The 26,879-nt window shown below is 45.2% G+C and overlaps 1 protein-coding gene across 1 annotated transcript in view; it reads left to right on the top strand.

The window, feature by feature from the left end:
- LOC117881624 (cytochrome P450 4B1-like) overlaps positions 1–26,500 on the top strand; it is a 42,807-nt gene extending 16,307 nt beyond the window's left edge. Inside the window, exons 5-12 of the mRNA XM_034779122.1 lie at positions 4,160–4,284; positions 4,817–4,968; positions 5,996–6,102; positions 13,425–13,615; positions 16,807–16,940; positions 18,103–18,167; positions 18,706–18,788; positions 26,231–26,500. Coding sequence (XP_034635013.1) covers positions 4,160–4,284; positions 4,817–4,968; positions 5,996–6,102; positions 13,425–13,615; positions 16,807–16,940; positions 18,103–18,167; positions 18,706–18,788; positions 26,231–26,405 — 1,032 coding nt within the window. The 3' untranslated portion in view covers positions 26,406–26,500. The remainder of the gene's footprint in view (positions 1–4,159; positions 4,285–4,816; positions 4,969–5,995; positions 6,103–13,424; positions 13,616–16,806; positions 16,941–18,102; positions 18,168–18,705; positions 18,789–26,230) is intronic.
- The last annotated feature ends 379 nt before the right edge of the window (positions 26,501–26,879 follow it).

Raw genomic sequence — 26,879 nt, 5'->3', positions numbered from 1 at the left:
GGAGGTTATGGAACTTGGGGAGGAGGGCTGTTGGTTAAACAGGGGCTGTAGCGGCGGTCTCTGCTCCTGCTGCCTTTCCTGCAGCTCAACCATACGCTGGAGCATATCAGTTTGATGCTCCAGCAGACGGAGCATTGACTCTTGCCGTCTGTCTGCAAGCTGACGCCACCTATCATCTTCAGCCCACCACTTGCTCTTTTCATCCCGCCATGCAGCACGCCACCTCTCCTTTCGTTCATATTGTGCTTTTCTCATGTCTGACATTGACTGCCTCCACGCATTCTGCTGTGCTCTATCAGCGTGGGAGGACATCTGGAGCTCCGTGAACATATCGTCCCGCGTCCTCCATTTTCTCTTTCTAATGTTCACTAGCCTCTGCAAAGGAGAAACATTTGCAGCTGGTGGAGGAGAAGGGAGAGGTGGTTAAAAAAGACACATTTTAGAGAACAATGGGTACACTCTTTCATTACAAGGTTGCATTTTTCCTCTGCCTGCCCGTTTGGTATGAGAGATCACTCACGCAGTGCCCCAGGCAACATATTTCGGCTTGCAGGCAGCCATGGTAAGCCACAGTCTTTTGGCTTTTTTAACCTTCTTAACATGCGGGAAAGGTTTCAAACAGCAGCGCATTTCCCATATCAAGGATGAATTGGATTGGCCATTTAAAATGGGTTTTCAATGTAAAAGGAGGGGCTGCGGTTTCCGGGTTAACGTGCAGCACAAACCCAAGTAAACCACCCCCCCCACACACACACCCGATTCTCTGGGATGATCACTTCACCCCTCCCCCCACCGCGTGGTTAACAGCGGGGAACATTTCTGTTCAGAAGAGCAGGAACGGGCACCTCTGAATGTCCCCTTAATAAAATCACCCCATTTCAACCAGGTGACCGTGAATGATATCACTCTCCTGAGGATAACAAAGAGACATAAGGAATGGATATTGTCTGCATGCCAGCAAACACCGGGACCATACGCTGCCATGCTTTGTTATGCAATGATTCCAGACTACGTGCTACTGGCCTGGCATGGTAAAGTGTCCTACTATGGCGGACGGGATAAGGCAGCCCTCCCCAGAAACCTTTTGCAAAGGCTTTGGGAGTACATGAAGGAGAGCTTTCTGGAGATGTCCCTGGAGGATTTCCGCTCCATCCCCATACACGTTAACAGACTTTTCCAGTAGATGTACTGGCCGCGATTGCCAGGGCAAATTAATCATTAAACACGCTTGCTTTTAAACCATGTGTAATATTCACAAATATTTACAAAGGTACACTCACCAGAAGTCTCCTGTGTGCCCTGAGGGTCTTGGGTGAGTTCGGAGGTTACTGGTTCCAGGTCCAGGGTCACAAACATATCCTGGCTGTTGGGGAAACCGGTTTCTCCGCTTCCTTGCTGCTGTGAGCTACCTACAGTACCTCCATCCTCATCTTCCTCGTTCCCTGAACCGTCTTCCCTGTGTGTTTCTCCATTGACGGAGTCATAGCACACGGTTGGGGTAGTGGTGGCTGCACCCCCTAGAATGGCATGCAGGTCCGCGTAGAAGCGGCAAGTTTGCAGCTCTGCCCCGGACCTTCCATTTGCTTCTCTGGCTTTGTGGTAGGCTTGCCGTAGCTCCTTAACTTTCACACGGCACTGCTGTGTGTCCCTGTTATGGCCCCGGTCCTTCATGGCCTTGGAGACCTTTTCTAATACTTTTCCATTTCTTTTACTGCTACAGAGTTCAGCTAGCACTGATTCATCTCCCCATATGGCGAGCAGATCCCGTACCTCCCGTTCGGTCCATGCTGGAGCTCTTTTGCGATCCTGGGACTCCATCACGGTTACCTGTGCTGATGAGCTCTGCGTGGTCACCTGTGCTCTCCACGCTGGGCAAACATGAAATGAAATTCAAACGTTCGCGGGTCTTTTCCTGTCTACCTGGTCAGTGCATCTGAGTTGAGAGTGCTGTCCAGAGCGGTCACAATGAAGCACTGTGGGAGAGCTCCCGGAGGCCAATATCGTCGAATTCCGTCCACACTACCCCAATTCCGACCCGCAAAGGCCGATTTTATCGCTAATCCCCTCGTCGAAGGTGGTGTAAAGAAACCGGTTTAAAGGGCCCTTTAAGTCGAAAGAAAGGGCTTCGTTGTGTGGACGTGTCCAGGCTTAATTCGATTTAACGCTGCTAAAGTCGACCTAAACCCGTAGTGTAGACCAGGCCTAAGAGGGTGTCTTTTCTAGTAGGAATAAGTAGTGAGAGTCTCAGGAGTCGCCCTCTTTCTGGAGGTAGCCGTGCCTAGTGACAGGAGTCCAGAGGGCTGCCTTCTCTGGCAGCGGTAGCGCCTAGCGGCAGTAGACCAAGGAGCTGCCCTCTCTGGCAGTGGTATGGCCAAGTGGCAAGTGCAGGGAGGGGAGGGGAACCCGGGCCCACCCTACTCCACCATGATCTGAACCAGGCCCTTCAAAACCCATTACCCCGCTGCAGGTTCAGGTCTCCATATCCCCAAGCATGTCCTCCGAGCCGCTTCCTACCCTTAGTCCTTACTTTGGTATCTCTTCTGCTGGTTGCAGTGCATCATCCCCTTCAGTCCCTACGGTGAACTGGGCTCCTGTGTTATAGTCAGGATTCTCAGCCTTGGCGGTTTGTAGTCCCGTTGGCTTCTCAGCAGAAGCCTGCCGTGCATGTCCGCTTTCCTCCTCAGCCAACCCAGACTGGGCTGAGCTGTTTCCTTTTATATGCTCCCTCCACTGGGAGTGTGCCCAGCAAAGGCGAGGAGGCATGGCCTCTTGGACACAAAACAGTTTGTTAATCCCTGTGTCACCAATGCGGGGTTGATACACCCAGTCACAGCTCCTCTGCTAAATTCCCCCCCACCTCACCCTCAGGAGTAATCAGGAGGGGGAAAAGGACTTCACAGGGCCATTTTATATCCTGGTACTATTAACCTGCAGGATTCAGGCCCATCAGAATCATGAGATTGGATTAAAACTCATGAGAGTAAACAATAATCAATAATAATAATAAATGCTGTGAATCTTTGAATGAATCCAAGGCCAGAAGGCACCATTAGATCACTTAATCTGATCTCCTGTAGAAAACAGGCCATAGAATTTCACCCCATTTCTCAAGCCCTGTAATTTGTATTTAGCTAAAGCATCTCTTCCAGAAAGGCACTGGGTCTGGATCTGAAGACATCAAGAGATGGAGAAGGCACCATTTCCCTTGGTAGTTTGTTCCTAGGGTTAATCACTATCACTGTTAAAAATGTGTGCCTTAGTTCTAATCTGAATTTGTTTGGCTTTAGCTTCCAGCCATTGGTAAATGGGGTTCTTTTTATTTGCCCTCTGGTCTCTGAACTCTTTCAAGGGCACTTGGGTCACATTTTCAAGCCCTTCTCTGCAATCATGAGGGCTAGGAGCTTTCTTGTTTAAAAATGAAAGCTGAGATTTTCATGTATTTGCATGACTCCAGGAGCTGGGGCTTTAAGAGAAACACCAAATATCATGATACTCATAATAAAATCATGAGTGCTGGCAATACTAGTTCTCTTGATCCTTTAACTGGGAAGTGGAGGGGAAGGTGGTGGTGGTGCGGGAGCTCTCTTCTGTCTTTTTCTTGGAGCTGGTAGGTGGTAAGGTTAATATAAGAAGAACATCAAGTGATCCATCCTGTGTCACCCATTCCCAGCTTCTGGCAAACATAGGCTAGTACACCATCCCTGCCCATCCTGGCCAACAGCCATTGATGGACCTATCCTTCATGAACTTATCTAGTTCTTTTTTGAATCCTGTAATAATCTTGGCCTTCACACCGTCTCCTGGAAACGAGTTCCACAGGTTGACGGCGTTGTGTGAAAAAATTCTTCCTTTTGCTTGTTTTAAACTGCTCCCTATTCATTTCATTTGGTGACCCCCTAGTTCTTGTGTTATGAGAAGGAGTAAATAACGCTTCCTTATTTACTTTCTCCAATCATTATATCAATCAGCCACCTGAGGGGGTCAACGACCCACTCTCCTGTGATGTTAGGTATATCGACAGCTCTGTGTAAGTTCAAAAACTTGTCTCTCTCACCATGGAAGTTGGTCCAATGAAAGCTATTGCCTCATTCACCTTGTTGCTGTAGCAACTAGCAAAGCACTTCTGTCCCATCTCATTTCCGTCTCCTTCCTGAATTAGGATAAATGGGAACATCTGATCACTCAAGAGAAGTCGGTGGAGCTTTTTGGACATGTCAGCTTGATGACTCTTGACAGCATCTTAAAATGTGCCTTTAGTCATGAGAGCAACTGCCAGATTGACAGGTCAGTACAAGGGGTAGACCTGGGCAACATTTTTTGGACAAATAATTTATTTGCCAAAAAATGCAGTTTTGGTTGACTCAAAACTATTTGCGAATTTGACACAAATAGTCACAAAACAGCTGGAGGAGAAGGGGGCGGTGTGGTGTGGTGCTGTTGCGATACCCCTCCTCCCATGCTCTTTATAACCTTTAGCCCAGTGGTTAAGATATCTGAGACTCTGGTTTGAATCCGCCTCTAGAAAATAGACTTTTTTGATTCACTGAAAAGTTTTGGCTTCAGTTCAACCCAAACTGATTTTTTTATTTTATTTTTTAGAACTGCCTTCAAACCAAAACATCAGTTATTCTCCCAGCTCTAACTGGGAGCTTTATGCAATGTTTTCTGGATATATTGCTACCACTAACTCACTGTTTAGGTATAGGATATTGCAACTTTGGGATTAATGGTGACTATGTTACATCTCTACCACAGGCAGAAAAGTTATATACTTTGCTAAATGCCATTTAAATCCTTCTATAAACTTTTCTTTCAGGGAGAATTCCTACATCAAATCTGTCTTTGAAATCACCTTTCAGATAAATTACAGGATATGGTACCTCCCATATCAAATTGATTTCATCTATTGGCTCAGTCGTGATGGACGTCGCTTCCAGAAGGCCTGTAAAATGGTGCATCTCCAAACAGGTATTTCCCAATGTTCTTGTCGCTGTCTTTCTCTGAAACTTAGGGGGAAGGGCTAAAAGTTCTTTAAAGAAAATCTAACTCCCACTGAAGCCAGTGAGAAGCGATCAGTTGACTTCAACAGAAGCCAGATTGTTGCCTTGGTCTCTATGACTCTCAGAGTACGTCTTCACTTACCGGAGGGTCCGGCGGCAGGCAATCGATGTTCTGGGATCGATTTATCGTGTCTGGTTAAGACGCGATAAATCGATCCCGGATCGATCCCGGAAGTGCTCGCTGTCGACGCCGGTACTCCAGCTCGCCGAGAGGAGTACGCGGCATCGACGGGGGAGCCTTCCTGCCGCGTCTGGACCCGCGGTAAATTCGGACTAAGGTACTTCGAATTCAGCTACGTTATTTACGTAGCTGAATTTGCGTACCTTAGTCCGAAGTGGGGGCTTAGTGGGGACCAGGCCTTTGTATAGCAACAAAGTCTTCTATTGATCTATAGACATTGTATAGCGGTGCAAGCTTCCCACATATTGTTCTGCCAGTATGCCTCACTCCTATCCTGGGGAGTCCACTTTTAGAGGTGAGAGGGAGGTGCACTCTTCATGGACCCGTGGCTTCTTTGATAAGGCTGCCATCAAAGGCGTTATGTGAGGTGGACATCTGATTGCCCCTTGCAGTCATTACCTATCTGGGCTGGATTTGAGGACTTACCTTCCTCTACATTCGAATTATGCAAACTCAAATTTAGTGAGAAATAACTGTGTAGCCAATTGGGTAATGGAATGAGAGAAATCCCATTCCTCCTCACATATGGATACAAGAAAGCACCGAGTAGAGTCCTTCTAACAGGCCTCTGCTTTTGCCCTTCTGCCCTGCATCCTACGGTCCACAGAGTGAATCCTATCATCATCAACATGGAGGATGATGGGGCCAGAAAGCCCGCCCATGTTGAATGATGGTCCTTCACTCTATTGGTAGAGCTAACAGAGAAATCCAGAGTCTTGAAATATATATTTTTATTATTCTTTTTCTGAAACAGATAAAGTGATAAAGGAGAGGAAGAAATCCCTCAAAGACGAGCGAGAACTTGAAAAGATTCAGAAGAAGAGACACCTGGACTTCCTGGATATTCTTTTGTGTGCCAAGGTAGGTACAGAAGAACCTTGATTATTTCTCATATCTAGTAAATGAGTGTGTGTATGTCTGTTAGACAAAAAAATTCTCACATTGATTTTTCCACTTTGTAGCAGCATAGTTCCCTAGCTGGGTTGGGCTAAAAGTGAATTTTCTCTAGCATCAGTTAATTTCTGGAGCAAGTTCTTTAAGGACGCCACATCCGTCAACTTCCTTTGTTTATAGGTATCTATGGTTTCAAATTCACATATTTTAGCATAGTCCAGGAATTCCCTATTCTTGAATGGTGGTCCCTTGTCCTATTCCGGATGATAAAGTGCATGATGCTTGTATCACGTTCTCATATACTTTCTGCTTTTGCCAGATCATCCAGGTGTATGTCATCAACCAAAACATGCATACTTGACACATAAGAAACATAAGAACGGCCATACTGGGTCAGACCAAAGGTCCATCAAGCCCAGTATCCTGTCCTCTGACAGTGACCAATGGCAGGTGCCCCAAAGGGAATGAACAGGTTATCATCAAGTGATCCATGCTCTTTCATCCAATCCCAGTTTCTAGAAAACAGAGGCTAGAGATACCATTCCTGCCCATCCTGGCTAATAGTCATTGATGGACCTATCTTCCACGAATGTATTTAGCTCCCTTTTGAATCCCGTTATAGTATTGGCCTTCACAACACCCTCTGGCAAGGAGTTCCAGACGCTGACAGTGCATTGTGTGAAAAAATATTTTATTGTGCTCGTTTTAAACCCGCTACCTATTAATTTCATTTGGTGGCCCCTTGTTCTTGTATTATAAGAAGGCATAAATAACACTTCCTTAATTACTTTCTCTATACCACTCATAATTTTATAGACCTCTATCATATCCCCCTGTAGTCGCCTCTTTTCCAAGCTAAAAAGTCCCAGTCTTATTAATCTCTCCTCATACGGAAGCCATTCTATACCCCTAATCATTTTTGTTGCCCTTTTCTGAATCTTTTCCAATTCCAATATATCTTTTTTGACATGGAGTGACCACATCTGCACACAGTATTCCAGGTGTGGGCGTACCATGGATTTATATAGAGGCTTTATGATATTTTCTGTCATAGTATCTATCCCTTTCTTGATGATTCCCAACATTCTGTTTGCTTTTTTGACTGCTGCTGCACATTGAGTGGTTGATTTCAGAGAACTATCCACAATGACTCCAAGATTCTTTCTTGAGTGGTAACAGCTAATTTAGACCCCATCATTGTATATGTATAGTTAGGATTATGTTTTCCAATGTGCATTACTTTGCATTTATCAACATTAAATTTCATCTGCCATTTTGTTGCCCAGTCACCCAGTTTTGTGAGATCCTTTTGTAGCGCTTCACTGTCTGCCTGGGACTTAACTATCTTGAGTAGTTTTGTATCATCTGGAAATTTTGCCACCTCACTGTTTACCCCTTTTTCCAGATCGTTTATGAATATGTTAAATAGGACTGGGCCCAGTACAGATCCCTGGGGTACACCTCTATTTACCTCTCTCCATTCTGAAAACTGACCATTTATTCCTACCCTTTGTTTCCTATCTCTTAACCAGTTACCAATCCATGAGAGAACCTTCCCTCTTATCCCATGAGTGCTTATTTTGCTTAAGAGCCTTTGGTGTGGGACCTTGTCAAAGGCTTTCTGAAAATCTAAATACACTATATCCACTGGGATCTCCTTTGTCCACGTGCTTGTTGACCCCCTCAAAGAATTCTAGTAGATTGGTGAGGCACGATTTTCCTTTACAAAAACCATGTTGACTATTTTCCAACAAATTATGTTCATCCATGTGTCTGACAATTTTGTTCTTTACGATAGTTTCAACCAATTTGCCCAGTATTGAAGTGAGGCTTACTAGCCTGTAGTTGCCAGGGTCACCTCTAGAGACCTTTTAAAAAATTGGCATCACATTAGCTATCCTCCAGTCACTTGGTACTGTCAAGGCTCCTTCCCCACTCTGAACTTTAGGGTACAGATGTGAGGGCTTGCATGAAAACTTCTAAGCTTAACTACCAGTTTAGATCTGGTCCGCTGCCACCACTCCCAATGTGCTAATTCCCTTCCCTGGGTAGCCTTGAGAGACTCTTCACCAATTCCCTGGTGAATACAGCTCCAAACCCCTTGGATTTTAAAACAAGGAGAAATTAACCATCCCCCCTCCTCTCTCCCACCAACTCCTGGTGGATCAAGGTCCAACCCCCTTGGATCTAAAAAACAGGGAAAATCAATCAGGTTCTTAAAAAGAAGGCTTTTAATTAAAGAAAAAGGTAAAAATCATCTCTGTAAAATCAGGATGGAAAATAACATTACAGGGTATTCAAACTTAAAGAGCCCAGAGGACCCCCCTCTAGCCTTAAGTTCAAAGTTACAGCAAACAGAGGTAAACACCCTAGTAAAAGGTACATTTACAAGTTGAGAAAACAAAGAAAAAACTACCACGCTTTGCCTGGCTGTAGTTACAAGTATGAAATATGAGAGACTTGTTCAGAAAGATTTGGAGAGCCTGGATTGATGTCTGGTCCCTCTTAGTCCCAAGAGCGAACTCTCCCAAATCAAAAAGCACAAACAAAAGCCTTCCCCCAACCAAGATTTGAAAGTATCTTGTCCCCTTATTGGTCCTTTGGGTCAGGTGTCCGCCAGGTTACCTGAGCTTCTTAACCCTTTACAGGTAAAAGGATTTTGGAGTCTCTGGCCAGGAGGGATTTTATAGTATTGTACACAGGAGGACTGTTACCCTTCCCTGTATAGTTATGACAGGTACAGAAGCAGATTTAAATGATAGGTTACAGATGACAGTTCATAGTCCTGTAATTTCACATTTGAGTTCCTTCAGAACTCTTGGGTGAATACCATTATGTCCTGGAGACTTATTACTGTTTAGTTTATCAATTTTTTCCAAAACCTCCTCTAATGACACTTCAATTTGGGACAGTTCCTCAGATCTGTCACCCAGAAAGAATGGCTAAGGTTTGGGAATGTCCCTCACATCCTCAACAGTGAAGACCGATGCAAAGAATTCATTTAGTTTCTCCGCAATGGCCTTATCGTCTTTGAGTGCTCCTTTAGCATCTTGTTGTCCAGTGGCCCCACTGGTTGTTTAGCAGGCTATCTGCTGCTGATGTATTTAAAAAAATGTTGCTATTACTTTTGGAGTCTTTGGCTAGCTGTTCTTCAAATTCTTTTTTGGTCTTTCTGATTATATTTTTACACGTCATTTGCCAGAGTTTATGCTCTTTTCTATTTTCCTCATTAGGATTTAACTTCCAGTTTTTAAAGGATGCCTTTTTGCCTCTCACTGCTTCTTTTACTTTGTTGTTTAACCACGGTGGCTCTTTTTTTGGTTCTCTTACTATGTTTTTTAAATTGGGGTATACATTTAAGTTGAGCCTCTATTATGGTGTCTTTAAAAAGTTTCCACGCAGCTTGCAGGGATTTTACTTTTGGTGCTGTACCTTTTCATTTCTGCGTAACTAACCTTCTCATTTTTGCGTCGTTCCCCTTTCTGAAATTAAATGCTACAGTGTTGGGCCATTGTGGAGTTTTCCCCGCCACAGGGATGTTAAATTTAATTATATTATGGTCACTATTACTAAACAGTCCAGCTATATTCACCTCTTGGACCTGATCCTGTGCTCCACTTAGGACTAAATCAAGAATTGTCTCTCCTCTTGTGGGTTCCAGGACTAGCTGCTCCAAGAAGCAGTCATTTAAGGTGTCAAGAAACTTTATCTCAGCATCCCTTCCTGAGGTGACATGTACCCAGTCAATATGGGGATAGTTGAAATCCCCCATTATTATTATTGAGTTTTTTATTTTAATAGCCTCTCTAATCTCCCTGAACATTTCAGAGTTACTAACACCATCCTGGTCAGGTGGCCTGTAATAGATCCCTACTGCTATATTCTTATTTTTCAAGCATGTAATTACTATCCATAGAGATTCTATAGTACTATCCATAGAGATTCTATAGTACAATTTAGTTCATTTAAGATTTTTATTTCATTTGATTCTATGCTTTCTTTCACAGATAGTGCCACTCCCCCACCAGCATGACCTGTTCTGTCCTTCCGATATATTTTGTACCCTGGTATTATTGTGTTCCATTGATTATCCTCAGTCCACCAGGTTTTTGTGATGCCTATTATATCCATATCCTCATTTAATACTAGGCACTCTAGTTCTCCCATCTTATTATTTAGGCTTCTGGCATTGGTATATAAGCTGTCCCCTATTGCATGACGTCATTGAATGGGACTTATTTTCATTTGACTGTTTCTCATCAGATCCTCCCTGTATTTTATCCTTTTCCATCCTCTCCTCCTTATTAGGACATAGGGAATCTCCATTTACAGATCCTCCCCTAAGGGATGTCCGAACCACATGCTCCTCCGCACCTGTCGGCTTTCCCCCAGCCCCTTCCCCCACCTTTTCTTGATTACCAGGTGATATCTGGGCATGAATTATTTCTGCTCCAACTTCTTTCTTGTATATCAGTCACTGGTTTATCTTCAATTTCAGCCTTGAATCCAAGACCAGTGAGAAACTAGTGAAACTTCATACAACCATACTCAAAACCTAGCATACCATTTTTCATTTGTGCAATCATTTTCTCTGATAGTATCTGTTACATTCTGGGGTAGCAGTCCAGCCCAGTGACCGATTGTGTCACTGTGACAGGGTCCCCAGGGTGCAACCTGGAGTGTGGGACCACTGAGCCCTCCAAACCCACCAACCTGGGCTGTCTCTCACATTGTGATGTTAATGTCAAGCTACAAGCCTCTTATAGGCACTGCCCTTACATAGCCATCCACAGTCAGGGACACACCCCACTGAGTTACATGAATGATCTCCCAGCCACTCATGAACCATCAGTAGAAAGGCTTCAGCCAATTCCCCCTAGCTCCCCAGCCTTGCATCCCAGAAATATACCGTCTTGCGTAAGGTTCCCTTGGACAGTGCAACCTCATGAATAAGTTTGCCACTTCTTCATAGGAAAGTAGATATGCACCAGCCTTTGTAATCTGAGCAGAGATTCCCCCACACTTCAACCCAAACTGTTTTAAATAAATATAATAAAGCAGATTTGTTAACTAGAGAAAGATTGATTTAAAGCGATTATATGTAGCAGGCACAGAGATCAAAGTTGTTTGCTAAAATGCAGACTGATCTATTCCTGCCAACTTTCATTTGACAGGCCAATCAGTGTTGATGACACCTAACTAGAGGCATTAGCTTGTCCTTTGTCTTTGAGAACCAGTTTACTCACTCCCCAGAGATGTCTGGTAAACACACTGTAGTCATAATTTCAGTTTATGTTCATAACTCTTAATCCACATTTTATACAGACATTGAACAAAAATATTGATCAGCGTGTTAGTTTATAAATGCTACCTCGCAAGGCATATGTTGCACAACAATTATTTCAGTAATGTGTAGGGTGTGAATACAGTGGTGCTTTTGGTAACAGGGATCTCATTGCACATGTTAGAGCAGTCATTGAGTCCTACGCAGGGCCGGCTTTAGGAAGTGCGGGCCCGATTCGGATACCTGGCGGCGGTCCGGGTCTTCGGTGGCATTTCGGTGGCAGGTCCTTCACTTGCTCCGGGTCTTCCGCGTCACTGAAGGACCCGCTGCCAAAATGCCGCCAAAGAGCGAGTGAAGGACCCGCCGCCGAAGACCCGGACTGCTGCCAGGTGAGTAAAAATTAAAAAGTTAGGCGCTCTTCTTTAGGGTGCGGGGCCCTCTTAGGTGCGGGCATGGGGCCCTCTTAGGCGCGGGACCCAAATTGGGGGAATCGGCCTAAAGCCAGCCCTGGTCCTATGTCTCGATAGTGATGTAGCTCCCAACCCTTCCTTAGAAGCATCTTGAGTTTTTTCAGTGGGTAAAAGAATTACACCCACAGTGCTGATATCAACATTACAAATCCTTGATCTCATGCTTTGGCATCCATGCTCATTTTGTATCTTACTGAAGAAATTTCCTCAGGTGAATAGCTCAAACCGCAAGTTGTGTATGAACCCACATGGCACAGGTTCCCTTCACAAAAAGAGGAGAGCAGGATGCACGGTGGGAGTTGTCTTTCTGACGATCTGTCAAGGGGTCAGCGGGGTCCGAGGTGCCATTTTGATTTAAGGGCAGTAGAGGCCAGTGGTGGGATCCTAAGAGGTGCTTCCTCTGGGGGGAGTTAGTAGTGAAAGTCCAATGAGTCGCTCTCCCTGGCAATGGCTTTGCCAAGCGTCCACGAAGCTGCTTTAGCTAGGGGCAGTACCGCCCGGTGGCTAGAGTATGAGTAGCCACTTTAACTAGTGGCAATGCCACCCAATGGTGAGAGTCCAAATAGGCCTCTTTCCCTGGCAGCAGTGCCGCACAATGGCTGGAGTTCCAGTGGCCACTTTCCCTAGGGGCAGGGTCGCCTAATGACAAGTGCAGGGAGGGTAGGGGAACCTGGGCCCACACTACTCCACCAGGTTATGACCCAGGGCCCTTCGAAACCAGGTACCCTGTTATAGGTTTCCGAATCCCTAAGTGCATCCCCTGGGCCATTTCCTACCCTTTGTTCTGTCTCTGGCAGTTCTTCCGCTGGTTGCGGCACATCGTCCCCTTCAGTCCCCACGGGCAACTGGCTCCCCAGGGTGCTCCGCCTCAGTGCTTTGAAGTCCTGGCGGCTTCTTGGCAGGAGCCTGTTGCACACATCTGCTCTCCTCCTTAGCCAGCCCAGACTGAGCTAAGCTGTTCCCTTTTATATGCTCCCTCCATGAAAGCATGCCCAGCAAGGGCAAGGGGGTGTGGCCTGTTCAGCCCAAACCCGTCACAGGATCCTGGCCCACAGCGGAGAATGGGGACAAGGGGAGCCAATGACAACTCCCATGAGGCACTACAATGCCTATTCTCAGCCAAACTCTTTCAGTTTAGAGTTTGATGAAAACTTCTAATTTCCCATCATTTTTTTTTTTTTTGGATGAAAACAAAGGGACAATTTCCATGAGGAAAAAAAATCAGACCATCTCTACTGGCCACCGCAGTCTGTGCACTGGTCTTGGAGTGAACCACATTGCATGCCCAATGGGGGAGAGACCTGAGAGAATAGAGAGATTTCTGGAGCTCAGGGGTAGAAAGAAAGAAAGAGAGAAGAGACCATTTTTAACCCTCCTTCCCTACTGTTACTCTGCATTTGGAATAACCATTGGTAGTGGTAGTGGTATGTCTGCTTAATGTTTGCCAAGGACAGCATTAGGTGCAATGTGGTGCAGCAGTAGCAATATATCTCTGGGCTAAAACATTCCCTTGACCAATATCCCTGTCTAATTAGGATGAAAACGGAGCTGGATTATCTGATGAAGACATACGTGCTGAGGTGGACACTTTCATGTTTGGGGGTCATGATACCACAGCCAGCGGGATCTCTTGGACCTTATACTGCCTGGCCATGTACCCAGAGCACCAGCAAAAATGCAGAGAAGAGATACGGGAGCTTCTGGGAGACCGGGAAATCATTCAGTGGTGAGCGCTCACATCTTATTTCATGTCATTTCCTCTCAAGATTATGTCTGGTGAATTAAGATATTCTTGAGCGTTGGAAACCAAGAAGTCCCTGAAACTCAGGGCATCAGGCAGTGTGGTATATTTCCCTGATATTTAGTTGATCCAAAGCCCAGTGGTAGTCTGAGGGAGTCTTTACAATGACTCCAATGGTCTTTGGATCAGAGTTTTGAACAGGATTTTCATTGTCTTTAACATGGATGCTTGCAAGAACATTTCATGTTTTGCGTGTAAATGGAGACTGTCAAATAGCTGAGGGTTCAGCTGGCTCTGATTTACTTATATATTTAAAACTCCAACTCCCCACATTAAACACAAATAGACACTAACTTTGTGGGACCCACGGTTTTAAAAAAGTTTCACGCTCTTGTTCTCCACTGTCTGGCTCTTCAGGGGCATTCAGTTAACAAGTGCTAATCCCACAGCTGTGCCTGACATCACTGATGAGACTGACGTAAACAGGTGAATTAATGGCGCCATATGTGACTTTCAGATCCATTAAAAATAAGCGGATGCTACCCCTGGAAATCGGTGTTGCAAAGTTGTCATAAAAATCTACCAGCATGAATGCAAAATTTTATCTCCCGTCATCCAACCCTCTAATCTAGATAATTAAGTAGCTCTTGTCACTGTATCAAGTATCAGAGGGGTAGCTGTGTTAGTCTGGATCTGTAAAAAGAGACAAAGAGTCCTGTGGCACCTTATAGACTAACAGATGTATTGGAACATAAGCTTTCGTGGGTGAATACCCACTTCGTCAGACGCACGTAATATGTATGTGAGCCTTGGATGATAATGAGAAAATTAAACAATATTTTACTTGTCCATCAAAAAGTGTAGTGGTCAAAGGCAAGCTGAATTTTGTAACCCTGTTTTAATTAGGGTCACTCTCAGATTAAACCACTTGGACTGAGCTGGGAGTAGATTTCAATCATGTTCTGTGAATATTCAAATGGTTTAATGAGTTCCCATGGGCCTCCTTGCATTCTGTCCCTTTGGCTCTCTGAAAATGTTCACGTGATTAGGTATTCTTGGATTGGATTTTTGTGGGAAGCAAATTTCAAATCCACGTGCATGAATATTTGTAGGAACCAAATTTAAATGTGCCTAGACAAAGGTTCCTGTTGGTAATGCTTGTGCCCTCATTCAACCAGGCAACGTTGTACTGTATAACCTATCTGTCTAATCACAACTAAGCCACATGACTTAAATTTCTAGTAGAAAGTGCCGGAATCTTTCAGCAAACTGTTTGCAATCAGTCACAACCCACAGAGTAAAAACATAATAGTCCATGAGCAGAAAAAAAGGAGACTGAATATGCTGAGTCATTTTTCACTGGGGTTTCTTTACTCACCTCAAATGCGTATCTACACAGCTTTGTACACTCTTTAGCACTCCTCTCCAACCTTTTTACACACAAGATCACTTTTTGAATTTAAGTGCAACCCAGGATCAACCCCGCCCCTTCCCCGAAGCCCCGCCTCGCTCACTCCATCCCTCTCCCCACTCTCCGTCGCTCTCCCCACCCTCACTCCCTTTCACCAGACTGTGGGAGGGGGTTGGAGTTCAGAAGGGGATGCTGGGCTGGGGCTGAGGGGTTTGGAGTGTGGGAGGGGCTACAGGGTGCTGGCTCTGGTGGGGGGTCAGGGCTGGGGCAGGGTTTGGAGTACAGGAAAGGGCATGGGTGCACAAGGGGGTTTAGGGTGCAGGAAGGGGTATGGAGTGCTGGCTCTGGGAGGGGGTCACAGCTGGGGCAGGGGGTTGGGGTGCAGGAGGAGGTAAGGGGTGCAGGAGGAGGTATGGGGTGCTGGCTCCAGGAGGAGGCTCAGGGCTGAGAGCTGAGAGTTGCATAAATAATCATAAAAATGAATGACAGCTTTTGTTGGCTGTGTAGCCACTCAGCCTTTCCCACCCAAACCCTCTGTCCTTTCAGAAACTGGGGAGGTGTGCCAAGGAAAGCAGGTAGAGAGCATGCAGACAGGCCAGGATTTTAAATGTAGATCAACTGCTTTATGTTTCAGGGGAAACTATGTGCCCAATCCTGCAAACACTTGTGACTAAGCCAGCAGTGCAAGTAGGCCGGTACCCTCCGGTACGCCATACCAGCAAGCTATTTATAGCCAGTATGGAGTACCGGAAAGACACAGCAGCAGGAGGAGGAGGAGAGGGCTGTGGGGCAGGGCTGGGGGTTCTGCTCCTTTCCCCGCTGCCCTTCCCAGCAGGGAAAGGAGCAGAACTCCCATCCCCACCCCCTGCCCTTCCACGGATCGGACACGCTGGACTCATTGGAAAAGCAGAAGAGTTACAGATCTAGGCAAAACTAACCAACAAAACAAGCTCAGGGGATATGACCCCTTGGCCACAAATTGAAAGAGAAGGAATAGTTCACAAAGCCTTCATTAAGCAAAGCCACTGTGGTCCCCATAGTGCCATTAGCTGAGCAACTGCCATTCTTATATACTGAGGTGGCCAAACTGACTGACCCTCCGAACCGCATACCATAATCTTCAGAAGTTCAAGAGCTGCAAGACATCCACAACCTGGTAGGTGGAGAATGGGGGGTGGGCTCCGTGAGCCGCATTTTAACTGTAAAAAGAGCCACGTGTGGCTCACCAGCCATGGTTTGGCCACGCCTGTTATATACATCATTATGACTAGGGTAAATCTTCATGGCAGAGTTATTCTGGGCTACAGCCTGGGTGTTATCCTACCCTCCCTCTGGTTCACACGGCAAAACCTAGGCTTGAGAATACTCTGAGCAGGCACAGCTGAAGGTATAGACATGAACTCAGGTTTTGCTGCAGGCTGGCTTGAGCACTCACCTACTTTTCAGTGAGAACACAGGGTAATCAAGCCTGGGTGCTGTAAATCCTCTAATCCTATCCCCCCGCATCACCGGACTTACTTTCTGCTGATTTTCATCACATGGGAGAAAATTAAACTGTATTTTACAGGCTTAAAAAATAGAATCAAAGGAAAGAAGTTGTCAGTGTAAAAGCCAGCTAAGCAGGTCTAGTGAAAATGATCATTTTAGGCAGCTCAGCCTGGACACTGGGTGTAGGTTTTGTATGCAGTGTGGATTCTCAGCATAGCTATGGCCTGCCAGTATTATTGCATCGAGAAGGGTGTCACTCAATTTCTCTTGCTTGCAGGGATGACCTGGGTAAGATGCCTTACACCACAATGTGCATCAAGGAGAGTATGCGCATTTTCCCGCCGGTGCCCCTTGTGAGCCGCCAGCTCAGCAAACCCATCACGTTCCACGATGGACGTTATTTACCAGAAGGTCGGTTTACTCCATTTCCCCTTTCTGGAGTCTGCACCCTGTCTTGCTGGTTGTTGAGAGCTACAAATTGCTTCCACAGCCACTCCATTAAGCCTCACCAAGTCCGGGCTTACTAAATGGGCCATGTAGAATCCTGAAGTTATTTGGTCTCGAATTGGCCTCTGTTGGGTCACATAGTCCATCTGCCTTCATTATTGCTGCATCTGAGCCTATGATCCCTAGTCAATGGGTCTAAGAACTAACTTTAGCTTTGAATGCCTTCTCCAGTCATGGTGATCTCACCATGTTCGTTGCAAGACTTTCAAGGCTTCCCCTCTCTTCTCCCTCCCTGTAACACTGTTGAGAAGCTGAAAGGAGAATACATCCATGAACGTCTCATGCTGCCGACCTCCACAGATCCTGCCCCTTTCTTTCCTCCACACATAGACTACTGCAGTTGTGGGGCTGCAATCGTCCTCCTAGAGCAGTACAGGGAATGAGGGGGACAAAAATGTTCCTCTGGTGGTTAGCAGGGTTGGAGGTGACCATGGTGATGGTGTAGTCCAGTCTTCCCAGTTCCCAACTGCCCCAGGGGAAAATCTCTGTGCCAGCAGATCTGCCCACCCTCAATGACTGATGCAAAATGGAGCTTCTGCAGTTGACTCTCAGCTGTGGAGTCCCACCTGCCCCCTCACTTCCCTTTCTGTGGAGATGGGGAGACGTAACAGAGGTGCAGGGCCTCCCTGGTGTTGTCTCCAATAGTCCCAAGGGATGTCTAGACTCTGAAGCCTGGACACTGGATGGAGCGTGGCTGATATGTTGCCCATTTCAAGCCTCCCACGTAATTCCAGTTGATGTCCACAGCCATAGAGTCAGGCTGAGCTGTGGCGCTCCAGCTGGTTTCATGTCACAGAACAAGATATTGTTATTATTATTATTATTATTATCTAGGAAGAGCTAGATATTATTATTGCTCTTATCACCGAAGTTCGGGGGAGCGCTGTAATACCTTCCCACTGAGCAATTGCACTGGGATGGGTGGCCTGAAAATGGGGGTGATAAAAATGCTAGCTACAGTGGTTGTAAGAACGCTTAGCCCCTCAGAGAACATAGCTTAAGCAGAGAAGCTATGTCTAAGACCTGTCTTTTTCTTGAGCTTTTTCTCTCTTCTGTTGCTTTGCAGGCACTTTGGTTGGAATAAACATCTATCTTATACATAGGGACCCCAACTTATGGAAAGATCCTGAGGTACGGTACTTTTTTGTCTTTATAACAATAACCGGCTTCCTGCAGCTACTGTACTGGGGTAGTGACCGGGGGGGAGGGGAGGGCAGTCCTGGATCAGGTCCCCATTGTGTTAGGTGCTGTACAAACACAGAGCAAGATCCTGGCCTTTGCTCCATAGAGATTACAGCCCAAATTGCTCAGAGAGAGAAAAGACGAAAGGGGGCAAAAAAGAAAGGGGAAGTGACTTGCCAAAGGTCACACAGCATTTCAGGACATAGAATCCAGGTGGCCTGACTGCCAGGGCCGCATCCTTATCCACTGTATCATGGTACTGCCTATTCAAAGGATGTAATAAAGCTCCCTGCCACACCCGGTTCCGTTGTGGCCCTCTGGCTGGAGACACATCTAATTTACAATGCTATAATCTCACTTATGCAACCATGACACAGAGAGGCCGTCATTCAGCAAGCAACAGGAATACAAGAAATCAGCCGCCAATCTAAACAGGAGTGCTACAGTGATGTTATCTCTTCTGAGTTATCAAACACTCTCATTACAGGTATTTGATCCCATGAGGTTTTCGCCGGAGAACTCCTCCCAGAGACACTCCCATGCCTTCATGCCTTTTTCAGCTGGAGCAAGGTGCGGTATAGCATTAGTATTCGTGTCTAGTTAGTGCCACAAACCTACGCAGCGCTTTACAAACCTGCAATCAGTGCTGCCAAGAGCTCAGGCCCGGATCCAGATGGGAGTTTTGCCACTGACTCCAACAGGAGCAGGATGAGGCCCTACGGCAGACAGGAAAAAGGGAGAGAAGATACTTTAAGGCAACAGAATGGGACATGGCATAGAGAGATCATCGGCCAGGAAGACAAGGCAGAGCAGATTCCTGGGGAAGTGAGTTTTAAGGAGGCATTTGAAAGGGGAGAGAGTGCACTAGGTAGACAGGAAATAGGAGATTGTTCCATGTACAGAGAACAGTGTGAAGCGAATCCAAGAATGGGAGACACAGAAGGGATTGGAAGCCTCCAGCCCCTTCTTCTGAGGCTGCCAGCTCCTAGTTTGATCCCTGGAGTAATTTAGAGCAGCCTCAGAGCTGCTTTACATTACCCTGGATGTCATGGGGCCATTCCAACAGCCAGAGATTGGTATTTCAGTGCAGAGATCACCCTTTCCCATGACACACCCCCTACACTGGGGACCAGGAAGTGGACTGGCACAGGGGTCGCTATGACAGCTTTATGCCCCCACAAAGTTTTCTCCCCATGGAAGTGAATGGGTTAGATTCCCAGCTCGTGTTAAGTCTGTGTAGCTCCACTGAAAAATCTTTTAAATCTTCTATTAAAGATACAGAAAAGAAGGAAAAACAATTCAAGCATTTGAAATGTAAGGTATTAAGTAAGGCTTTCATTTTAACAGCATGCCTTGATCCCTTTCCCTTTAGCTGGAGCGAGTTTTTAGAAGGAAAACCCTCCTATTTTACAGTCTCTTCGCTGGTATTAAAGAGGCAATAACTGTCCTTTTTGGGAGAAAGAGAAGTTAGTTGAGGTGGATTGGTGCTGTTGTTGTTAAAACCCAGTCCCGTTTCCTAAAAGACAGAAGAAGACAAATCCACACAAGAGGGGAGAAAAGAACAGCAAGGACAGGAAATGCAGCTTCTGTCTCTGGTGTTGGCTTTTACTTGCAACCTCCGCGCTGGAGAAACAAGCGTGGCACATATTTTTATTAGCCGCTCCGAGACCTGGCAAACTCATACCAGCCGTGGACAGTTTAGAGCATTGCTTTTCAACTGCCTCTGTGATCACAGGCTTACAGCAGCACAGCAAAATAGACAGTCTCGGCTGGCTAAGCCACTCTTATTAGTCAGAAGGGAAAAGGAAAGGAATAGGAAAGAGAAGGAACAAGGCAGGAAAGGACAAAATCTCACATCCCAGGTGGCGGTTGGGATCTAGCCTGAGCCAGTGGAACTGGCCATGTCATCTGAGTCTCATTGTGCTTGGGATGAGGATGACGAAGGCCAACAACGGCCAAGTAGCTCCCGGGGTCCCAGGAGATGGTGGTGGTGGCTGCCCTGATGACAAAGTTTGCTCCTCTCTATTTACCTGTCCCCAACCAGCAGCTGTCAGACAGCTTCTTCTCCTTTAAACGAAAAGGGAATTTTGAGCAGAATATTTTGTTCTCGTTACCGCGTTCACCAGTTAGGCCTAATTTCCAACACACCAGTTTTGGTCCTTTGATTTCCAGTCCTGCACTTCTCTTGATTTCCCGACATGGTCTAAACACATTCCCTGAGTTAGATCAGGAGGCCTTTTTGCTTGGACTAATTCAGTTTGTTTCCCCTTTGCACCTTTCCCCATCAACATGGGTTGTTATAGATTATTGTGACACTTTATGGACGTTCACTCACTTGTCACAGCTGGGCTTACAATTAGGGTATATCCGCAGACCCAATTATCACACCTCCTTTCCCAAGATCTGCCCCCTACACCTGGGGATTACAAGTAGCATGGCACAGGGGACACTAAGGCTGGGTCTACACTACCCGCCTGAATCGGTGGGTAGAAATCGACCTCTCGGGGATCCCCAAATCGACGCTCTTACTCCACCAGCGGAGGTGGGAGTAAGTGCCATCGACGGGAAGCCGCAGAGGTCGATTTTGCCGCCGTCCCTACAGCGGGGTAAGTCGGCTGCGATACGTCGAATTTGCGTATCTTAAATTGCCCCCCCCCCCCCCGTAGTGTAGATGTAGCCTAAGACAGCTTTATACCCGCACAGACATTTCTGCCATGGTGGGCTCCATAGAAGTTCGTGGGCCAGAGCCCCCAGCCGGCGTAAATCAATCAGTGTAGCGCCATTGAGTTCCTATGACTTAATCATTCTGTAAATAACAGTTACAAAAAAGGCACAAAATCTGCCTCACCCGGACACTGATTAACACAAGTTAGAGTGTTTTCTTCTCACACCTGACATAATATTAAACCACACACTTTAAAAATACAGACATAGCTGGAGGCAATGGGGTTTTGTCATTTGAAGCTTGGTAAACAAACTCTAAGTAAAGCGATTTGATTCTTTCCTAATTTAGCTTCCGAAAGGCCCCTCCAGCAGGGGATAAGTGACTCCACCTTCTCAACACAATAGGGAGAAATCCAACCCTATTGTGCTTTTCCATATCATTTACACATTATTACACGGTTATGCTGCCCTTCCTGGCTCTGCTGAGAATATCAGGGATTATACAGCCAAACATGGGACATGATCCTACCTATTCATTACAATCTGATTTAGGATACCAGACGCATCATTTGCCACTGTGCAACTGCTGTTTTATTCCAGCATCAGTCTGTTGAAATCAAGGGCATTTCACCAGCACTAAGCAGGAGTCAGAGAGCAGTGAATCAGGCTCAAATGATTCAAGATCACATTCTGATTGGTCATATCGGCCTTTTTCATGAGGTTACGATAAGCTGGAAGAATGGCTGGGGAAGGGGGGAGATACAACTGCAGTCGGCAAGGTCTTCCTCAAGGCATAATATTTATAGCAAAAAGGCAAATTAAGGAATCAACCCAGCCCTGTGACCCCGAGCATGGAACCTGTTCCTGCCAAAAACATTCTCTTGCCTCTCTATCTCCCAGGCAACGATTTATAAGCCTGTCCCTAAGCACCTGGGAAGGGACAGGGGGAAGCTGAGTCGAGGTTAACCCCTTATTTGCCAAGGATCAGATTCAGCCGTGTGCACACGGTCACAATCACCAACTCCCAAGGATGTCTGGCTGCAAGCTCATCACCCACACAGAAAGGAAAGCCCGCATACCTGTGACATTCAGAGGGTGGGGAAATAAGGAAAAGGGGGTGGGCGGAAAGGCGTTGGGCAGGGCTGTCCAGTGAGGCTGCTTCTTTTCAAATCAGCCCAGTTACCTGTAGAGAGTTGCTGTCTGTGAGGGGGGGAAGAGGGGAGATGGGACATAGGTGGGGTTGGCCGCTAGAATTTCTCCACTGGCTTCAATTTAAAGAGACATGCCACATTTTCTTCTCCAGCCTATGGCGCTTAGCAGTATTTGAAAGGCAGCAGGACTACATCAGAGTTTTCCTTCAAGTGAGAAGGTGAATTGAGAGCTGTTAAGTACATGTTTATGTTTTAAAGGAAATAACTGGGATGTGGGGTCGAGAGAAAGGGGGAAAACAAGAATATAGAAAATGCCAAACATGAGGCCAGCTGCTCCTTCCAGCAGCATGCAAGAAACATTAAAATAATCATTTAGAAGTGCATTGATTGGACCCAGTCCTCATTGATTCATAGACTTCAAGGCCAGAAGGGACCTTCATGATCATCTAGTCTGGCTTCCTGCACATTGCAGGCACAGAACCTCACCCACCCACTCCTTCAGTAAACCCCAAACCTCTGACTGAGTTACTGAAGTCCTCAAATCTTGATTTAAAGTCTTAAGTTACAGAGACTCCACCCTTTACTCTAGTTCAAGCCAGCAAGTGGTCCATTCCCCACGCTGCAGAGGAATGTGAAACCCTCTGAGGGTCTTTGCTGATCTGACCTGGGAGAAAATACCTTCCCCGACCCCAAATATGGAGATCAGTTAGGCCCTGGGCATGTGGGTGAGACCAACCAGCCAGACACCTGGGAAAGAATTCTCTGCTGTAACTCAGAGCCCTCCCCATCTAGTGTCCCATCTCCAGCTGTTGGAGATATTTGCTAATAGCAGTTGAGGTTGGGCCATATGCATTGTACACAATCTCATCATACCATTCCCTCCATAAATTTATCAAGCTCAGTCTTTAAACAAATTAGGTTTCTTGCCCCCACAACTTCCCTTGGAAGGCTGTTCCAGAACTTCATTTCTCTGATGGTTAGACACCTTCATCAAATTTCAAGCCTAAACTTGTTAATGGCCAGTTTATATCCATTTTTGTGCCAATATTGGCCCTTATCTTAACTCCTCTCCCTCAATGATGTTTGTCCCTCTGATGTATTTATACAAAGCAATATCTCCCCTCAGCCTTCCTTTTGTTAGGCTAAATAAGCCAAGCTCCTTAAGTCTCCTCTTGTAAGTTCTGCATTCCTCTCATCAATTTAGTAGCCCTGCTCTGTACTTATTCCAGTTTGAATTAATCTTTCTTAAACATGGAAGACAAGAATTGCACACAGTATTCCAGATGAGGTCTCACCAGTGCTTTATATAATGGTACTAACACTTCCCTAGCTCTATTGAAAATACCTTGCTAAATGCACCCTAGGATTGCATTAGCTTTTTTCACAGCCACATCATATTGGTAGCTTATAGTCATCCCGTGATCAACCAATATGCTCAGATCTCTCTCCTTCTCTGCTGCTTTCAACTGGTAAGTCTGCAGCTTATAGCAAAAAATCTTGTTGGTAGTCCCTAAGTGCACAACCATGCATTTTGTCCTATTAAATTTCATCTCATTTTTATTAATCCAATATTCAAGGTCATCCAAAACTTCTTGTATGATATTTTGGTCTTCCTCCATATTGGCAATACCTCCCACCTTTGTGTCATTGGCAAATTTTATTAGCACACTCTCACTTTTTGTGCCAAGGTCATTAATGAAAATGTTAATGAAGATTGCTCCCAAGATTTATCCTTGAGGAACTCCACTAGTGACCTTGCTCCAGCCTCACAGTTCACCTTCTAGTATGATCCATTTCAGTCTCCTCTTTAATCGGTTCCTATCCACCTTTCAGTTCTCGTATTAATCCCCATCTTCTCCAATTTTACTAATAATTTCCCATGTGGAACTGTATCATATGCTTTACTGAAAGGCAGGCAGATTAAATCTACTGCATTTCCTTTGTCTACAAAATCAGTTATCTTCCCAAAGAAAGAGATCAGGTTAGTCTGACACAATCTATCTTTTTTAAAACCATGTTGTATTTTATCCCAATTACCATTTATCTCGATGTCTTTAATTACTTTCTCTTTCAAAATTTGTTCTAAGACCTTGCATACCATTGAGGTCAAACTAACGGGCCTGTAGTTTCCTGAATCACCCCCCCACCTTTCTTGAGTAGAGATTCTATATATGCAATTCTCCAGTCACAGGGTATCACCCCCGAGTTTATGGATTCACTAAAAATCCTTGCTATTGGGCTTGCAATTGTGTGTGTGATTTTTTTTAATATTCTTGGGTGGAGATTATCCAGGCCCCCAATTTGATCCCATTAAACTGTTTGAGTTTGGCTTTTTTTACAAAATTTAAAAAGTGAATATATGCAAATATTAAAGAGTCATAGAATAATAAAATTGGAGAAAGGCCAGAAACATTTATCTTACCGCCCTCAGCTTCTTTATATACATATACAATGATGGGGTCTAAATCAGCTGTTACCACTCAAGAAAGAGATTTTGGAGTCACTGTGGATAGTTCTCTGAAAACTTCCGCTCAGTGCTCAGCGGCAGTCAAAAAAGCGAACAGAATATTGTGAATCATTAGGAAAGGGATAGATGATAAGACAGAAAATATCATATTGCTTCTATATAAATCCATGGTACGCCCACATCTTGAATATTGCATGCAGATCTGGTTGCCCCATCTCAAAAAAGATATATTGGAATTGGAAAAGGTACAGAGAAGGGCAACAAAAATGATTAGGGGTATGGAACCGCTTCCATACGAGGAGAGATTAATAAGACTGGGACTTTTCAGCTTGGAAAAGAGACGACTAAGGGGGGATATGATAGAGCTCTATAAAATCATGACTGGTGTGGAGAAAGTAAACATGGAAGTGTTATTTACTCCTCACGACACAAGAACTAGGGGTCACTAAATGAAATTATAGGCAGCAGATTTAAAACAAACAAAAGGAAGTATTTCTTCACACAATGCAGTCAACCTGTGGAACTCTTTGCCAGAGGATGTTGTGAAGGCCAAGACTATAAAAGGGTTAAAAAAAGAACTAGATAAGTTCATGAAGGAAAGGTCCATCAATGGCTATTAGACAGGATGGGCAGGGCTCGTGTTCCTAATTTCTGTTTGCCAGAAGCTGGGAATGGGCGACAGGGGATGGATCACTTGGTGATGACCTGTTCTGTTCATTCCCTCTGGGGCACCTGGCATTGGCCACTGTTGGAAGACAGGAGACTGGGCTAGATGGGCCATTGGTGTGACCCAGTATGACCGTTTATGTTCTTATGAAAAACAATGGTCCTGCTATGCAGGGTGCTGTAGCTGAACTGTCCTTGGTTTTGCAAAAAGACTACCCTAACCAACAAGGTGCTGCAAAACCAAACCTGCACCTGAGTTTGCCCATCCCCATTATGTTAACAATCAGCCATGCCAGCAGGTGCCTAGATATTGGTGCATTTCTTGAGCGACGAAGGGCATTTTCCTGTCCTTCAGTCCCTCTTTTCAGAATTACAGTGCTTGAAGCTCTGAATTAGTGGCCAAACAATGCACTCCAGACGTTAGCTGCTCCATTGGTGTAAGTCAGCATTTCTCCTTTTTAGTCAATAGAGTGATGTCAATTTACACCAGCGTTCACAACATATTGCTTAACTAATATGTGATGGCAACAATTCTCTAGGTTACTTTATAGTCAAGCCATATATATTGACGGCACCTACCTATAAATGGCAGTACCATCTCCTGGTCTTAGGGCTCCACTAAGGAGGTAGTAAAACCTGATCTAATCTTCTGTTCATGCTAAGAGTTGCGTGTTGTTTCTTCCTTGTAGCTGTAGAATTCTATATATTCAATGAACAACCATGCTGGAGTCTGTGGACGTTTTGGACTGATCCTAAAATATAAATTAATGAGTTGGATGGCTTAAACCAGTTTGATTCCTTTAGACATGAACCACATGGAGCATAGGGAATCGTTGAGCAGCAATTAGCCCTATCAAAGTATTGGCAAAGACTGAAAAATAAACAAAATCTTTTAAAGCGCTTGCTTTTTGTTGGATTAATGGGAAATGAAAGAATCTTAATACGCCTGATGCAAGAGCACTTGAAGTCAATGGAAAGTTTCCCATTGATTTCAAGCGACTTTGGAGCAAGCATCAGGACACTCAGGTTGGGTATTCTCACTGGTTTCATCTCTCTCTTCTCAGGAACTGTATTGGGCAGCAGTTTGCCATGATCGAGATGAAAGTGGCCATTGCTTTGTCCCTGCTACGCTTTGAGTTTTCACCCAATCCAGAGAAGGTTCCCAGGAAAATACCCCAGTTGGTCTTACGGTCCAAGAATGGGATACATGTGCACTTGAAGAAAATCCACTGGCATTGACATTGTGAAATAAGTGGGCAAAATACATAAGAGATTTGTAAGTTATTTGATTATCAAATGCATTAAAAATCCCATCTTTGGGGAAAAAAAGATCTTCAGTCCCTTTGAGCCTGAAAGGTTGCTTGTTGGTCCATATATATATTTATTCTGAGCCATATGATGTCCTCCATTAAAACTGTATTCCCAAACATTTTCTGGTTACTTTAATGACAGAGGATTGATCAGCAAGGGAGAAAAATATGAATCAGATCTTCAGCCAGTGTAAATCAACCTTGCTCCACTGATTTCATCGGAGTTTAGTTGATTGATACCAGCGGGAGACTTAGGCCTATGTTACCAGATGAGATTTGAAAATTTGATCCAGTGGTCACCATTTAAAGCCAATTTCTGCAAAAAGGAACTTCGTTGTGACCTTAAAGCTTTTATTTCCTTTGCTAGGTACAGAGGGAAACTATGGTATCTCATCTCAGACTC

The sequence above is a fragment of the Trachemys scripta genome, chromosome 8 (genome assembly GCF_013100865.1).
Source record: "Trachemys scripta elegans isolate TJP31775 chromosome 8, CAS_Tse_1.0, whole genome shotgun sequence".
NCBI classification, from domain to species: Eukaryota; Metazoa; Chordata; order Testudines; family Emydidae; genus Trachemys; species Trachemys scripta.
Note: the sequence above shows the minus strand (reverse complement) of the source record. Positions and strands in the feature narration are given on the sequence as shown.